Source organism: Drosophila grimshawi, unplaced genomic scaffold (genome assembly GCF_018153295.1).
Source record: "Drosophila grimshawi isolate 15287-2541.00 unplaced genomic scaffold, ASM1815329v1 contig_1367, whole genome shotgun sequence".
NCBI lineage: Eukaryota > Metazoa > Arthropoda > Insecta > Diptera > Drosophilidae > Drosophila > Drosophila grimshawi.
This window is the reverse complement of record NW_025062889.1, coordinates 7285467-7302277: the sequence shown is the minus strand read 5'-3', so window position 1 is coordinate 7302277 and position 16811 is coordinate 7285467. Positions and strand designations below refer to the sequence as shown.

At 41.2% G+C, this 16811-nt stretch overlaps 3 protein-coding genes across 4 annotated transcripts; 2 read left to right on the top strand and 1 right to left on the bottom strand.

The window, feature by feature from the left end:
- Positions 1-437: 437 nt before the first annotated feature.
- On the top strand, positions 438-4849 carry LOC6559348 (cGMP-gated cation channel alpha-1). The gene is made up of 5 exons (XM_001985961.2): positions 438-644; positions 1435-3015; positions 3115-3264; positions 3320-3749; positions 3813-4849. Exons 1-5 carry the CDS (start codon positions 618-620, stop codon positions 4712-4714), a joined length of 3090 nt encoding a protein of 1029 aa, XP_001985997.1. The 5' UTR covers positions 438-617; the 3' UTR covers positions 4715-4849.
- Positions 4850-5145: 296 nt separating this feature from the next.
- Positions 5146-9072, bottom strand: LOC6561154 (cuticle protein 21). Of its 2 annotated transcripts, none has more exons than XM_043214995.1 (2): positions 9043-9072; positions 5146-5666 (listed from the first exon to the last, which is right to left on the bottom strand). In XM_043214995.1, exons 1-2 carry the CDS (start codon positions 9061-9063, stop codon positions 5289-5291), a joined length of 399 nt encoding a protein of 132 aa, XP_043070930.1. In that variant the 5' UTR covers positions 9064-9072; the 3' UTR covers positions 5146-5288. The 2 variants fall into 2 exon arrangements, with proteins under 2 accessions (XP_043070930.1, XP_001985995.1); XM_001985959.2 differs by lacking the exon at positions 9043-9072 and adding an exon at positions 7259-7344.
- On the top strand, positions 6466-7236 carry LOC6559347. Its single transcript, XM_001985960.3, has 4 exons — positions 6466-6593; positions 6682-6747; positions 6826-6999; positions 7072-7236. Exons 1-4 carry the CDS (start codon positions 6590-6592, stop codon positions 7170-7172), a joined length of 345 nt encoding a protein of 114 aa, XP_001985996.2. The 5' UTR covers positions 6466-6589; the 3' UTR covers positions 7173-7236.
- Positions 9073-16811: the final 7739 nt, after the last annotated feature.

The following is a 16811-nucleotide window of genomic DNA, read 5'->3' as shown; positions in this document are numbered from 1 at the left end:
AAAATGCAAACCAAGTCAGCTGCTACCATTGTCGCTGTCCAGTTTTATTATCATCGCTTAGTTTGTTGGTTGTCTGCCAGCTGCAAAGGAGGTGAGTGTTCAAAACTTGCCATATATACATATATAGTTTTTTAGAGGGCTGCGTAGTTTTCATGTGCACTCAAAATGCAGTTGAAACAAACACAAAAGTGCAGTTGGTAAACATGAATCAACCCTTAAGTAGCCTCAATTGACAGATGTTAACTAAAACTAAAGGTAAGAATCTGTTTCAAAACGCACACCTGTTGAGCGGCGACATTTGGAAGTGCGAATTATTATCGGACACACTTCAACTGGCTGACTACAACTGCAACTCTGCGAAAAATCAATAATGTCCAAAACATATGGCAAGGAGCGAGCGGGCAGCTGATATGACTGATATGAGAGACGCGGCGCAATGGCATTTTCAACATTAATCATACGTCGCGTGTGCCATGCGACAATTTAATTTTAATTACAGACAAAGCGAAAACGACCCTGAACTTTGAACTGGCGCGTGAACTCGCACCGCGAAGTAAACAGCAAAGAGCAAGAAGACACAAGCAACAACACCATCAAATACCAACAACATCAACAATATGGCCAGCAAGGGCCGCCATCGTAAGGTAAAATAGACAACAATTAAACGTGTTTTTAAAGTTTTTAATGTGCATGTTAAACTAGTTAATTTTTGTCTGCAGAAAATAGCATTTCTGAAATGTTGAAATTTGAAAATTTTGTAGGCTTAAAAAACAAACAAAAGGATAAAGCTAAGATCAGATATAAATCTATCTTTTCTTTATGCTAAACAAATGGGAGGAACATTATTATTATTGATATAAAATGTATTAGTTACAGCTGTTCTTTACTTAGTTTATACTTTGCAGTATTGAATAGATTGAAATCTTTAGCAACTATTTAAATGGAAATTAAGCACAAAACCAAGTTCCAATTTATAAAACAAACATTTGTCGAAGTTCAAAGTTCATAAAACTGCAAAATCGAACTCATATTTACATGAAATTAATTTCAAAATGAGTAAGGATATTATTATTAGATAAGCACTTGACCTTAACAGCTTTGAAGTACAGCTATTTGATCCTATCGCTGCTTAGGCGGCTATTTGAACGTCCTTCGCTGACTAAAAACACGCTTCGGCTGATGGATGATAGATGAACAGTCTGCTGTCCGTTGAATGAGGTGTATTGAGGGGGTTTCTACCAGAAAGGAGAGGTGGAGGGGGGTACACTTCAAAGTGATTGTGCGGGCGTCCCAAAGCAATTAGCATGCAAGGCACAATTGTTGATATATATTTGTTGCTGTATTTATTGGAATTGCGTGCTGCCCGCTTGTGGTTTGCCTTCGTTTGTTTTTTAAGCTGGGAATCGACTCAAGTGTTTTGTTTTTCATTCATAGCTGGGCCAGCGCAGCACGGAGCTCGACACAGAGGCGACAGCAGCGCTGTTGAAATCATCACCAAACATATTGGAGAACTTTGCCTACGACGACTTCCAGGCACAGGCACACGCCCAACTCAAACGGATGGCGACGGTACCGGGACAGGTGAAGAGGCCATCTTCGCCACGTTTCTGTGAGACGCTGGAGCGGCATGCATTCATGAGGAATGTGATAAATACACGGCCGGAGCCACAGCGTCGCTACTCGACGCCCGGGGAGAAGGAGGCGCATGTGCGTCGCAGTCTGGAGGAGATCTCCAATGATATAAAAGAGATTGAGCAATTTGTCAGCGCCACCGAGCAGCTGATGCAGCGCGAAAAGGAACAGGAACTGCAGGCGATCCAAAACCGCAAACGCGACAAGGAGAACAAGACGCCCAGTCCGGCCAAGCGGATTAGCTACAAGATCAATGCCTACAAAGCACCACAGCGTCGCCAGCGTCCACACAGTCCACGATTCTTTCATTCGAGACTCTACTTTCGCAACGGGCGCATTGGTTGCGTGGATGCCGAGCGATCGGGTCAGATCGGCAACATTGAGAGCACCCATGCCCTGGTCAAGCACATACTGAAGCACGAGAAACCTCTTGTCAGTCCGGAAAGTGTGCGGCGTGTGTTGCAGCCACAATATGTGGAGCTAACACCACTACCGGGTGCAGTGGAGGAACCCATAGATCCAGTCGCTGCACGACGGGAGGCGGAATTGCGAAGTGCTACAGGCCAAGTGCTGCTGGAGCCAACAGAGCCGGACAACAGTTCACAGCCCGTGGCGGATGAGGATGAACAGGATGTGCAGATCTGTTACAATGAATCACCGGAGCAGCAGAACAATGATCGCAATATGCGCACCACGCGCTCCTCCTCGCTCAATGAGAGCGAAATCGTTGCCGTTGTCGAGGCAGACACAAATGTGAATCACCGGGCCAGCAGTACCGGCAGCTTGGACTCGCAGGGTCAACAGTTTCTGCGCGATCAGGTGCGTCATTTGGTGCGTCGCTTTACGGCCAGGGCGAACAAGGTTAAGTCACGCATCGAACAGCCACCGACACCGTCATCGAGTAGCGCCAGTTCACCGACACCGCCGCCAACAGCTCAGGGTGCACTGCATGCGAGCACGAAGAGTCTGCATCCATCGCCGGAGCACAAGGTGCGCCTTGTCCCAGCCGGCCAGTCACCGCAACGCGGACGTCTCTTCGAGGCGGACACACCCCGCTCAAATGTCTGGCTCTGCTCGAGTTTGTGTGGCGCCAACAACGATGAGAGAACCCTCGATCCACAGGGCAAGATCTACATATCGTGGCTCTGTGTTGTCTCCCTGTCGTTCCTCTACAATGCCTGGGTCATCCCTTTGCGTGCTTCGTTTCCATTCCAGACCAAGGAGAACACAAACATTTGGCTTGCCTGCGATTTCTGTGCAGATATCATTTATCTGCTGGATGTTGTCTTCTTCAAGCATCGCGTCATGTATTTATTCGAAGGATTTTGGGTGAAAAACAAAAATTTAACGCGCAAAAACTACATGAGAAAATTGCAGTTTAAGGTGAGTCAGACAAACTACTAGCTGCTTTCCAAAGGAGAAAGGATCTGTAAAGTTCCAAGTTTTCCCCACAAAATTAAATTATTCACTTGCATTCCTCAGTTGGATTTGCTGGCCTTGCTGCCCTTGGAGCTATTCTATCTGAAGTTGGGCACCGGCGCTGTTTGGCTGCGTTTTCCACGTTTCTTCAAGATACAAAGCTTCTGGGAGGTCTTCCGTCTCTTGGATCGAGTCATCTCCTCGCCACACTTCGTAAGTTGTGCTCAGATTGTAAACGTGATTATCAGTAATATGTTAAATGCTCCAGGTACGTGTGGCCAAGACGCTCACCTATATGCTCTACATGATACACATAACAGCCGCCTTGTACTACGCCTATAGCGACTATCAGGGCTTGGGGCAGAATCGATGGGTCTTCAGTGGCAAGGGACATCCGTATGTGCGATGTTTTGCCTTTGCCACCAAGACGGCGACTTCAATTGGCAAGAATCCAAAGCCGGAACGGCAGGGCGAATATGTATTCATGACGGTCGCCTGGCTGATGGGCGTGTTTGTGTTTGCCCTGCTCATTGGTCAGATCAGGGATATCATTTCAACGGCGACCAGGAACAGGCATGAGTATCGCCAGCTTGAGGATGAGACACTGGAATATATGCGGCGCTTGAATCTCTCGCAGGAGGTGCAGTCAAGGGTTAAGATGTGGTTTCAATTTACCTGGGAGCAGCAGCGCACTCTGGGTAAGTCTCTAATCTTAAACTTATATCTTATGTCAAGTCTGTAATACAAATAATATATTTTAGATGAGTCCAACATACTGGACGCGCTGCCCATCAATCTAAAGACGGACATTGCCATTTCGGTGCACATACAAACCCTGTCCAAGGTGCAGCTTTTTGCGGACTGTGAGGAGGCGCTGCTTAGGGATCTGGTGTTGAAGCTACGCGCTGTTACCTTCCTGCCCGGTGATTTTGTGTGCCGCAAGGGCGAAGTGGGTCGGGAGATGTACATTGTTAAGCTGGGCCAGGTGCAGGTGATGGGTGGACCCGGCAGCGATGTTGTCCTCGCCACTCTCACTGAGGGTTCCGTCTTTGGTGAGATTAGTCTGCTGGGCATCAATGGCGCCGATCGACGCACTGCTGATGTCCGCTCCAAGGGCTACTCCAATCTCTTTGTGCTCTCCAAATCGGATCTGAACGAGGTCATCGCATACTATCCAACTGCCCAGGCGATACTCAAGAAACGCGCTCGTCAATTAATGCGCAAGAATGCGGCCCGCGAGCGCGAGGAGGAGGAACGTGAACGCGTTCGCAGTGCCCTGCAGGCTGATGTTGTTATCGGCAATCCGAAGACACCGGAGACACCACCAAAATTGCTGCAGACTGTCATCCAGGCGCTGCCGTATGAATCACCCGCCGTGGTGCTCATCACACGTGGCTCGAAGCGGGTGCGTCGCAAGCGGCAATCAGTCCAAATGGAGACGATAGTGGAGCCCACTTTGGATGTGATTGGCATCGCTGAGGCAACCACCGAGCAGGCGGGTAATCGAGACAGTCTGATAATGAAACCAGGTCGGGGCTCCCCGGACTTACTTTCATCCATTCAGCGGGAGCTGAAGCTCATTAATCTGACGGATTCGGAGAAGGCATTGATTATCACACAATCGGCGAATAATTCGATGGAATGCGTGCAGGACGATGTCTAGTCTAATCGAAATATATATATATATTATATGGGCTATATATGTATTAGATCTGCGATATATGTGTACATGTTTACATGCTTTATGGATCCAAATTGTCTAACAATATGCTTTACTTATTAAAATGTAGCTATAAAATACGTTTTGCATTTGACTTTGCTATGAATCCTGGTGGCATATTATAATTATCAACATATCTGGTACTAACTTAACTTATCTTAACTTTTAGCTGATCTTTTTGAAATCGTCATTTCAAATAATTACCGAGTGCTGGGATGATAAAGATGTCATTGTGAAATATGAAATATTATCTTATTTTGTAGAGGATAAATACCTCGAAATACATATATATGGATATATTGATATACGTAAGGACTCCAAGGATGAAATAAAAACACAAATTATAAACAATTTATTTATATTTTTTTTTCAGATTCAGTTTTAATTGACTTTTAATGCGATAACAACATAGTTTGGTCCTGTTATGTGTTTTATACTTTATGTTGTATTCAGTTCTTTTTTCTAAATGTTAGAAATCATTCCATAAACTTACTGAATGACTGACTGTACTTTAATATTAATTTGTAGCTTCCTTGTAGTGCTTCTCGTCATCAGTTTTATCCAGCTTGATGGAGTATTTGCCAATCAGTGAACCCTCCACATCGGCCTGGCCATTGTCATTGAATACGGGACCATTGCCAATTTCTTGCTTCTCCTCTTTCACCACACGATAACCATTCTCATCGGCCTCGTAGTAGACAGTCCGGAATACGAAGCCATCGCTGTATGAATAGGAACCGGTCACCTTTGTGCCATCGCGAGTCTCCTCACGTTGGATTTGTCCATCGTTGATTTTGTCATCGATTTTCGAGGAAAATGAGTATTGGGCATTTTGATTCTGCTCCTGCTCTATCTCCAGTTTTCTCCTCTCCTCAGCTTCATAGTCATCGTCTAACTGTGAATGGCATATATATATGTTAAAGTAACACAATTTCATAGTTTCATATTGTAACTAAATCTAATCTTGATCTTTCTCACTCAAATGAAGTCATTTAATTATTTCAGAATTGCTTTTGATGTACTCGCTGCGAGCTGAACAATATTTATTATAGAGTTAATATTCACAGCTGTCGATAACGTTGAGTTTTCTGAACATGACTGAGACTCTTTGAGTCATTCTTAATTATAATAGACGTAAGTTGAGGGTCTCTCTCAATCTGGAGGTTGCATAATCAAGTTCGTTCCATGTTTTAGTTGTTTTGCATTTTTTTGCGCTTCGCTTGAAGTTGATTTTGTTTTTTTTTTGTTTTCAATTTGTCTTAAATGCATGAGCGGAAATGTTAATTGAATGATATGTCGATCTGTATATGAAGTCTTCGAAATGAGCTACACTAACTAAAAATACATTAAACTCTGCAATATATATTGTAACTGCAAAGATCAGCTTAAGAAATCTACCCATTTCAAAAGTTAAAGTTTGCAATAAATATATAAATATTGTTTCTTTTTATATTAAATTTTTTTCCTTTTTTCTTAATTATATCTAAAATGTGTAGCGTTCTTCTCGATTGTCGCTGGTCGCATCTGATTTTTGGGTACAGTATGCAAATGCAAAGACGAACTGATAACTGGCGTTGTTTTTACATAGTTTTTGTTTTCTTGTTATTGTTTTTAGTTTGCGTTTTTTTTTCCTTTTATTTTTGAATCGCGCGACAAAGCGACAAATAAACAGAAACTGGTTCGAGTAGCAGGCTGAATCGCAGCGGATCGGTTCGGATCGGGTCTGGGCAAAAAGTATAAAGTCGAACCGGCGACAGTCGCAGTTAACTAAAGCAACGAAACGGACGTTCAACGACAACAAAGAAATACTCAAGAAAAATGGGCAAGTACTTGGCGGGGCAGACGGGAGGCTTCCAGGAAACCCATTGATATAACTCTCTCTCTTTGTATTTAATTGTTACTCATTACAGCCAAGTTTATGCTGTTGTTGTTGGCTTTGATTGGCGTCTTTGTGACTTTTACAGTGGCGTCTGGCGGTAAGTCAGGGCCATTAAAATTGGCATTCCATTAGCTTGATGGCTAACACTGGCCAATTGGCCAATTGTAATTTGCAGACTGCCCCTCATCGACCAAGGTGACGAACTGCACGCCCAAATGCCTGCACGACAGCGAATGCAGCGCCATTGGTGGTAAATGCTGTCCAAATCTATGCAATGGACGCAGTTGTGCATCGCCCAACTTGCTGGGCAACTCGGGCGCTAACAGCTCACCCTTTGGCAGCAAGAATTGTGAGTAGCACAACGGGAAACGGGTCATTAAACCAAACTCTTTGCACTGCAATCAATCTGTATCTATTCTAGCTGGCGCCTCGGGCAGCTACTGTGGCAACGTGAAATGCGGCAGCTTCGAGAAATGCGAAACAGATCGCAGCACCAAGCGGCCCAAATGTGTGCGCTCCTAACGGGTGGCTCAGTTCAATGCTCAGCTTGTTTTTTCTCTTAATATATATGCTTGAAATATCCGAAGATTGTGATGTGTTTCACTCACGGGTGCGGCGAGGGCAACGCTGACCAGCAGGCTGGCAATCAACACGAATTTGAACATTTCTTTTCTTTTCAATTTTTTACTTCGTTTTTTTTTTGATTTGTGAATGTTTTTTTTTGGTAGCTTGAACACGAGCTGTGCACGCTGCAAGTTGACTTTTAACTATGGCTTGTTTGCAGCCAGGTTGAGTTGCTTTTATAATACACTTGAAGACACCCGCTTACACACACACACACACACACACACACATTTACTTATGCAGCCAATGGTAGCAGCGACGCCGGCGCAGACAACGCATTTTGGGGCTTTTTAATCTGGCTTTTTGGTTATGGGACACGTTGTTGTTGCTGTTGTTGTTGCTGTTGTTGCTGTTTTTTTTTATGTATTCAGTTTTGCATTTGAGATGCGATTTTTGGCCTTTTGTAATTCAAATTGTATTTTGTACAAATTATATATTGTATACTAAACTGAAGATTGAAGCCCGAAGATTGCATTGCATAACCGCGTCTCAAGGTCAGCTGGTCCAGCTGCGACTGTGAACCAGTTTCGGGCTGATCCCTTAAGAGCTGGAAGAGCTGCTCGCATTTTTTTTTTTTATCTTTCTTTCTTTTATTGTTTACTTTTAATGGTCTTTTTTGTATTGTTTTATTTATCTTTTCTGTTTTTTTTTTTTTCGGTCATCTTATGTAATTTATGTGCAAATTGAAAGCCTCGATAGTGCGCGTCTTATGTACTATTTTGTGTATTGTTGCTGTTGTTGTTGTTGTTGTTGCCACAATTTTGGTTTACATATTTTTGGTTTTGCGCTTACGAGGAAGTAAGCGGAGCATTACGTTGTCTGTGGGGCACCCTTTTGAAAATGCGACGCCATAACAATTCAACAGAGCAACGGCAACAGACTTAAGACTGGGCGCTCTGCAAATGGGGGCAGGAGACAGACAAAGAGAGAGAGTGAGAGAAAGAGAGAAAGAGACACGAGCAATGCAATTTTTGTTGTTGTTGTTGTCGTTGTTGCTGTTGCTGTTGTTAAGTGCCTCTGCCACGCACAGTGTTCCGAACGAGTTTTATTTTTCTCTGGCAAAAAATAACAGCTGAAGAAGATAATAATTTCAGTCTCTATGCCAAGATACATACATACATATTTGCATTTGAAGTGGTTCTCAGAACTAGACCTGGTTGGGCGACATCATAAATAAGCATAATTATGATTTCATTTGAATTTTAGAGACGCTAAGAATTAAGAAGAAGAACTAGAAGCTACAATTCACCAAATCTGTTAAAGGTTAATTGCATAGACTAAATGAAGACCTTAACAAACCTATTGAATTTAATTGACTTAATTAGTAGATTTCTTTAGATGCCTCAATTGCTTTATTATCGTTTTATTACATTATATAACTTGGTTCAAGGCAATCCGCCAGCAAACTGTAGCGAATTTTAAAATGAGATTTTTTATATATATATATATATATTTTTTTGTCTTAAAATGAGCTGCTTGCGAATCAAACTTGAATATATTATTATAATAAGATGGAAAGTAACAGTATTCGGAACTGAATATATAATGGTGAAATAAAGAAATGTCGCCGACACTGAAAACGTGACTCAGCTTTCCATTAGAATATTCTTATTAATTTTTATAACATTTTCATTTAATGGTTACATTCAGTATGCAAGGCATACTTTGGCACATGGCCAAATATGTAATTGTTGTGTTTGGGTATAGCTCGAACCACTGTTTAGTGGTACTACATCCGTTCGTACCACTTTCGTTTCGTGACTCTTACCCCATTCACTTGGCTTTCCATATGCTTGGCCATGTCTTGTGGTCTTAAATAAAATAGTTTTTGGTTTGTTTGCTTCGTTTTTAATTTTTTTTGTTGTTTTTTTTTTTTGCTTCCATCTTCAATGGAGCATCCGCTTTTTGTGTGCATGTAACTAATAGGGAATTTAGTAATATTTGTGTTTATCTTATTTTGATTGGGTGCTTTGGGTGCCGCTGCACTGGCACTGACTTCGTTTGATATCGAAAAACTAGAGTCAAAAAACCCATAAAGACAAGTTTTGCCTTAGTTGTTGTTGCTGCTGCTGCTGCTGTTACTGCTGCTGCTGTTGCTGTTGTTGTTGCTGCTGCTGCTGCTGCTGCTGCTGTTGCTGTTGCTGCTGCTGCTGCTGTTGATGAAATCAATACGAAGCTCTCAAGGTGAGAGACCGCACCAAGTTGTCGTACACGCAACGCCCCACACCATCATTCCCATCATCATTATTATAATCATTATCATCGTCATTGTCATCCCCGTAATCATCATTAAAATTTCTGTTGGTATTTTACTGATAATTTTATAATTATAATTTTTACCCCCAATGATGGCCAATATCACGATCAAGTCGTGGGTCTAAAACCATTGATTGATTACGTTTGCTGCGTCTAACACGCACACACTCGCACACACACACACGCACACACTCGCACACACACACACACGCACACACACTCGCACACACACACACACGCACACACCTAAATACGCCAACGCGCTGCTGTTGAAAATTTATGGCTCTATTTTGAGGCAGCCTTCACAAATTAGCACGCTAATTTGCATATGCTGGACGCATCTGCAGCTCGGGGCAATGTGGGCCTCTCTCTCAACATGGGACGGGCTTTCAAGTCTTTGGGTGTTATATTGACAAATTGGTCGGTTCGCTTTTTTATCATCGCCTTTTTTATGTAAATGATTATTTTTTTTTGTTTGTATTTTTCGGCATCTCTCATTTTATTTTTGTAAGCTTTTTTTCCAGCCATTTATTTAGCGATTTGACATGCTCAACAACAGCAAAATATTATATTATTTATTATACACATTAATTGGCCATAGCTATTCATTTATTCAGCTTTTTGGGGAATTAGCTGATGGACATTTATTAGTCTTTACATTGACCTTTCTTTGAATTTGTGATTGACACGCTGAACTTAATTCCAATAAATGTGAGCATCTCTTAATAAAGTTTTTGTAAAGATTATGATATTGAACTAAAGAAACTTCAGCTGTACAACAATCATGTCTTAAAAAGTTAAACAAGTGAGAGTGTTTGACCCAGAATCGGATGGCAAACCAATTTGGAACTTCCCAAAATGAAATCAATACAAAAAATCGAATTGTTGGCAAGCGAAAAGATATTAAATTTTAAAGTGAACTTTTAACTGACTGACTCTACGTGTTAATAACCGATTGTAAATTGAGTATTTGGAGGGCAACATTTAAATTTCAACAGTTTTTGCTATACAAAAATGTTTAAGCTTATCAAAGATAACATCGAATTCACACTGGTTCAGCGCAACCACACCCTGCCAGTCCCCTGCCATTGGAGACGTCACACATATCATTTGCACAAATGTTTGAGCAAATATTTGTGGCACTCCATTTGGCAGTCGACCAACGCACTAACCAGCCAATTTACAAAGCCATTTTGCAAGTTTGTACACTGTATGAAGGAAGTGGAGTAAAAATCGCTGCCTTTCTATATGCAAATGTGTGTGTCTGTGCATAATGTGCTGCTTATTTTATTGCATTCCTTTGGCACGCACGCAGACCCAAGTTTCAGTAGCTATCTTCAATGTCCTTCACAGCTTTTGGGTTGCGCATACGCCGCATTGTCCTTGAATTGGGTGGCATGCTGTCATCGTGCTGACAGTGACAGTCACAGTTCCACACAATCATCGCCATCGCCATCGAGTCAGCCAGTTCTGTTGGCAGCGCTTTAAGTCGCAACTCAACTGGAAATTTATGCGTTTTGCATATAAATCTATAATAGTCCACTCTGCATATGCATACATATTTTATTGACCCATTTAAGTTTCAATTTGAGCAGGTCAATAATAAAATAATACATACAACAAATTGTGTCAAGCAATGCGCACAAATGTGTGATGAAATCGGTAATCAGGTGTGAATTATTCAATTATATTACATATTATTATGTTATGGTTAATAATAAATAAATAAATAAATAATTGCATTACATCATAATGAAATCAACCGGAATCAAGTGTATTTTTTGCCACATCATTTTTACCAAGAAACAAGTTATTCAGTTATTATTATATAGACTGCAAAATGATGACTAAGAAAGTATTGCTCTTAAAAATCAGTTCAGTTTTGCCATAGTTATGAACTTTGTAAATGTTTTGCATAGTTTTCACTGAAAAATGGCATCTTTTTCTATTTGTTCTGTTCTTACTGACTTGTGCAAATTGGTCACGATTTCATTTTCTAGTTTTTCGAGTGCACTTTTGTGCGCGTTGACCATTTGTTGGCTTGTCCTGTTGCCTGACTTAATTAACGCCGACTTACTCATGCAGCAGCCCAACCCAATTCGCTCGACTTTTGCCTCCGGTTGTTGCACAAACTAATGTTGCTTTGTCGCTGTTGGTGCGTTTGATAATTACTTTAGATAACTTATGTTGGCTGGCGCGGTTTTTAGTTTTGCATTGGTTTGGCCCATTGTTGTTTCTTGCTTGGATATGCAGCCATTATATGGCTTATCAGCAGGCATGCACATAAGCCACTGTTGGAGCCACAGCTCATCGCTGAGCTTTACTGCTACGACTATATAGTTATTTTTTGTTTGTTTACCAACTTTCTAGGTTAAGTGCTTTTGTAAGCCTTGGGGTAGGTCAGCGCAAAAAGAGCTGTAACAGAAACAGAGAAAATGGATCGAAGCGAGCGAAACTTTGAATATTGTGTGACTAATCCAATTATTTTAGACGCAAGATGTATGATTAGCTTTATATATATATATATATATATCTCTTTTTGTTTCTTTGAGTAGACATTTTATTTTTATACTCCAATAAAGAAGGTATTCTTGTTCACTGGTATTCATTGTATGCAATTAATTACATTTTTAGTGTTTATATTATTTTTATACCATTAACAACTTTTACAACTTTGAGAATTTTTGTCTCCAATTAATGAAATGAATAAAACATATTGAGATGTTCTGTCATCAGACATGTTTAACGCATTCATCACTAAATTATAAATTGATCGAAAAAGTCTTTAAGTCAAAATTAAAGCTGAGTTGGCTGACAGCATTGACCCTGCAGCTGCAGCAGACAGCGACATGTGTAATTGTGGCAGCAATTTAAGTTGCTGCTGCTGCTGCTGCTGCTGCATGCAACATCGTCGCAAACCGGAAGCAAGTGTGCACAAGTGGCATGCTTGGTGGTATTGGATTGCAGCGCACAAGCAGTTGTGAGCAGGCGGGCAGGTAAGGGTGTGTCAGGTGAGGTATGGCTTGTCTTAACCAGCATTGAAACTTCATGCTTTATGTTGTTGTTGTTGCTGTTGTTGTTCTGGCTGCTGTTGCTGTCGGCAGTCGCTCTGGCTTATGCCTTTATTAAGCATCAAACAAAATCCAAAACGTCAAGGATATGCTTCATACATAGTCAGCGGTCGTCGCATCAGCATCAGCAGCATCAACAGCATCAGCAGCATCAGCAGCATCAGCAGCATCAACAGCATCAGCAGCAGACGCAGACGCATCCTTCACGTGTTTTGTTTACAGATGCAGTCGAGAACGACGCAGCTTGCAATTTATGCACACAACTTGTCACACAAGCCGGGGCCAAGACAGAACAAGACAGCACCAGACAAGGCATGAGTACACTCTGAAAAAATATGCCTAACAATTGAGCAATTCACCTGCTACAAATTGGATATCTTAAATCAAGATTATCATTACAAAATTGTTAGTTAAATTTCTACTCAATTTTAAAGTTACATTTTCTGTGTGCTTTACTTTTAAAATATCAGAAATATTATTATTATTATTGAACAAAAACTTAGATGTCAGCAGATTAGCTCTGGATAAGGTAAGATAACCGTTCTCAATCGACTTGACTCGACTTACATGACTTGCGAGAGATTGTTCCCATGACAGCTGATATAGATGGATATCGATCCGAATACCCGCTGAATATAAGAAATGTTTTGACAAGTGTACTAGTCGCAGTCACAGCATTGGGTAACCTCAGAGGTAAGTGGCAGTGGGTGGGAGTCGGTGGTGGCAGTCGTTGCAAGTTGAGTGGGGCAAGCAATTTACACCGCACAATGCGTTGACACACGTCGCCCGCAAATGTATGGCTACGGGAAGCCCGAAAGACAATGGAAAGGACTCGAGATTACAGTGTGCTCGGTCTGTGTTAGCCCAGTCGCGTTGCATCATTAAACCTGAAAAGTGTCAAATGCCCAGCCACAAACACACACAAACACACCCACACACACACAGATATATATATATATATATATATATGAACACAAGTGCCCAGCAGCTTAAATTCAATTGAATGTAAACTGGATGGGCGGTGAAGCATCAGCTCGTCTGGTGTTAATCTAAGCCAGAAATTTATGACTGAGTGGTGATGGTGGTGGTGCACTGAGTGTCCTGATGTCCCGATGTCCTGTGTGTCCTGATGTCCTTGTGTCCTGGCGTACAACTGGCGCCGGCATCTCAAGCTCATAATTCAAACAGTGTTGACAATGAAAATGAAATTCCCATTAGAATGCAATATGTTGCAGCAAACTCTGACTGCAGCTCCTCCATCTTACATCCACACTCTTTTTACCCCAGACTACAAGGCTTGCTATAAATATTGGCTGATGGTGCTGCTGATGCTGCTGATGCTGCTGCAGCTGCTGCTGCTGTTCTGGGACTCTTAATGCGCAAATGGCAAATGTTTATATGGCCACAGTATAAACATTGTCAATTTGAGAGAGGCTCCTGTTTTGTCCATGAACTTTAGCCGGGCCTGTTCTGGATACTGGCTTTTGTGGCATTGAGAACGTCCAGTTTTGAGGTTGATGGAATTTATAACATTTTCCGATAAGCGGCTAAATGTAATTAAAGTGACAAATATGTGGTTTAAGTTTTACAGATCGAAGTATGTGTATTTATTTACTTGCAGCGTATCATTATCATCCCAATCATGTTGATTTTAATTTGAATAGCAAATTTATTTTAATTTTAACAGCAAATTTATTTTAAACAGCATTTAATATTTGCTTGCTTTGCCTTTTAAACTTGCCTCAAATGTTGATTTGAATCTTAACAATATTTTATTTTTCTCGTGAAGAGCCCGGAAATTGTTTGCGCTCAGAGATGTAATTTTGTTTGTGTGTGCCAACAGCAGCAGCAACATGCTAAGCATTTTAATCTTGTGCTTTAAGCATTTTTCGCATAATTTTAGGTAAGATTCAGACACACCTGAAATGGTCACTTACATCTGGATACTGGAGTTAAGATTGTAGCTAAGCTAAATCTTGTTAATCCGGCTTGAAGGCATTTAAATTGCTAGCGCCTTCTTTTGATCGTTTTAATGTTTAACATAAATCGTTTATTTATAGCATTTAAAAGGCATACGTATCTGGCAGTATGCCACAGTCACCTCTCGACCAAATCCTCCCCAAGCAACAACAACCATTTCGTGTAGCGAAGGCAATGGAAATATTTTGCCTAGCGGCTGAAAAACTTCTCCCTGTCGCGTTCTCAAGTGTTTTTCGCCATTGACTGTGTGTTTTTCCGTGTGTGTGTGTGTGTGTATGTGTGTGTGTGTGTGTGTGTGTGGAGAGAATATTAAATTTTATTTGCATAGCATTTGAGAGCTGCTGCGTCTTTGTTGTTGCTGATGTTGCTGTTGCTGCTGCTGTTGTTGCTGCTGTTGCTGCTGCTTGTTGCTGCTGCTGTTGCTGCTGCTGCAGCATAAGCAAAAAGTAAAATTAAACCAAAATCCTAAAAACCAATGGCAAATTGCAAATTGAATATCCTGTTGATTGCGACACAGGACTTTTATTTGTGGTTGATATTGTTCTTGTTGCATGCTAAAAACCACACATAGACACATCCAATGTGTAGCAGAAAATTATGCTAAAATCATTGGAGCTTAAACGCAACAACAGCACCAACTCCTTGTGCAACTTTTGGGCGTGGCAACGTATATACACAAAGAAAATAAAGAAGAAAAGAAAAGAAAAACAACAACAAAACATTGACGAAATTGTCTTGAAAGCGCAATGTGCACATAAAATAACATATTTTCCGACTGAGCTAACAGTAGCAACAGTCAGCCAGGATGTGCGCCGGCTACAAGGATTATGCATACAGCATTCTGTTTTCTTTTTATTCTTGCAGGCAAATCAGAAAACGAAACACTGGACTGTTTTATGGATCTTATTATGCGTTCGTTTTGGCGAACAAGTTGAATTACTCTCGCACACACACACACATCAGAGACACACACACACACATCAGACACACACACACACACACACACACACACACATCAGACACAGGCAAATACACTTAGAATTTGAGTGTTTGTTGGCCGCGCACGTGTCGTATGCGTTATTTTTTGCTTGCCTGTGAATACCCTGCCAAAAAAAAAACAAAAACTTTTTTGAAGTGGTTAGAAAGGGGTAATATTGCTTAAGAGTTGCTTTTACTTAGCTCTCTTATCCTTAGTCTTTCTATCGTTTATTTCTACAACGCTTTCTTATCCTTCATTTGAGTGCAAAAATGGCAACTTTTAACACGCTGTAATCTGCTCACAAACTGCAGCATTACAAATGCATTCCACTAAGAAAAACTCTTAGCTTAAATGATAATATAATATATAATATAATATCATCATGATTGTATTAAAAAGTATATTCACCAATCTTGTTCAAGCTCAATGAATTCATTGTTTTGCTTTGTCTGATTTTGATTTGATATTTACAGGGCATCCTTTGGTACATCACTCTCTGTTGCTGTTGTTTTGCGTACACACTTTAAGTGCCTGTTTCGTGTTGCTTTGATGTTCTACAAATCGAATTTAGCGCTGTGTAAAAATCACAGGCAAAGATGCCAAAGATCCTTGATACCGGCAAACGCCATGCATAGTTTCGAGCTGGCATCGAGTATACGCAACGTTGATTGGATTTGACACTGTCCACTGACCGGTTGCATGTAATAATCATTTGTATTTAAAGTATCAACAGCAGCAGCGGTAACGCCGCGTCTCAACAGCAACCAGTCCACTTTTGCGTGGCAAAGTCACTGTAAGTTTGTCGTGGCAGCCTTTGATTGGCGTTATCCTTGGCACGTCTATGAGGGCGCCTGACATGCACAGCAAATCTGACATGCTGTGGCAGCTGGCAGCTGGCAGTAGATGTGCGCACGCTTATGGAAAACTGCATATAAAATGAGATAAGGATAGGCAGTGAATGAGAATGAGATACACTGTGCATTACCTTCTTTTAACACCTTCCTTGCCCATCCACTCCCAACCACTCCTCTATCCATAATCGTTCACATTTGCGTCATAAAATACAGAAATCGGAACATAACACGACCATTTTATATTCCCCAATGAAAGCGAGTGCTGTTTATGGCGTGTCCTTGCGCCTGGGCATTAAACCACAGGAGCATCCTACCAGGGAGATTCTTGCGATTTTATGTAAATTCTAAAATGTTGCCATGTGTTTCAAGTAGGGTTGGAATCGGTTAGCTTTTGGTG

What these genes read in the sequence shown, in the direction of transcription:
- LOC6559348 (XM_001985961.2), top strand. Translation starts at nt 618, where the DNA reads ATGGCCAGCAAGGGCCGCCATCGTAAG. An exon ending in GCAAGGGCCGCCATCGTAAG is followed by an intron (nt 645 to 1,434) that starts GTAAAATAGACA and finishes TTTCATTCATAG; the next exon opens with CTGGGCCAGCGCAGCACGGA. An exon ending in TGAGAAAATTGCAGTTTAAG is followed by an intron (nt 3,016 to 3,114) that starts GTGAGTCAGACA and finishes TGCATTCCTCAG; the next exon opens with TTGGATTTGCTGGCCTTGCT.
- LOC6561154 (XM_001985959.2), bottom strand. Translation starts at nt 7,315, where the DNA reads ATGTTCAAATTCGTGTTGATTGCCAGCCTGCTGGTCAGCGTTGCCCTC. An exon ending in GCGTTGCCCTCGCCGCACCC is followed by an intron (nt 5,667 to 7,258) that starts GTGAGTGAAACA and finishes TGCCATTCACAG; the next exon opens with TTAGACGATGACTATGAAGC.
- LOC6559347 (XM_001985960.3), top strand. An exon ending in TTTTACAGTGGCGTCTGGCG is followed by an intron (nt 6,748 to 6,825) that starts GTAAGTCAGGGC and finishes TGTAATTTGCAG; the next exon opens with ACTGCCCCTCATCGACCAAG. An exon ending in ACCCTTTGGCAGCAAGAATT is followed by an intron (nt 7,000 to 7,071) that starts GTGAGTAGCACA and finishes TATCTATTCTAG; the next exon opens with CTGGCGCCTCGGGCAGCTAC.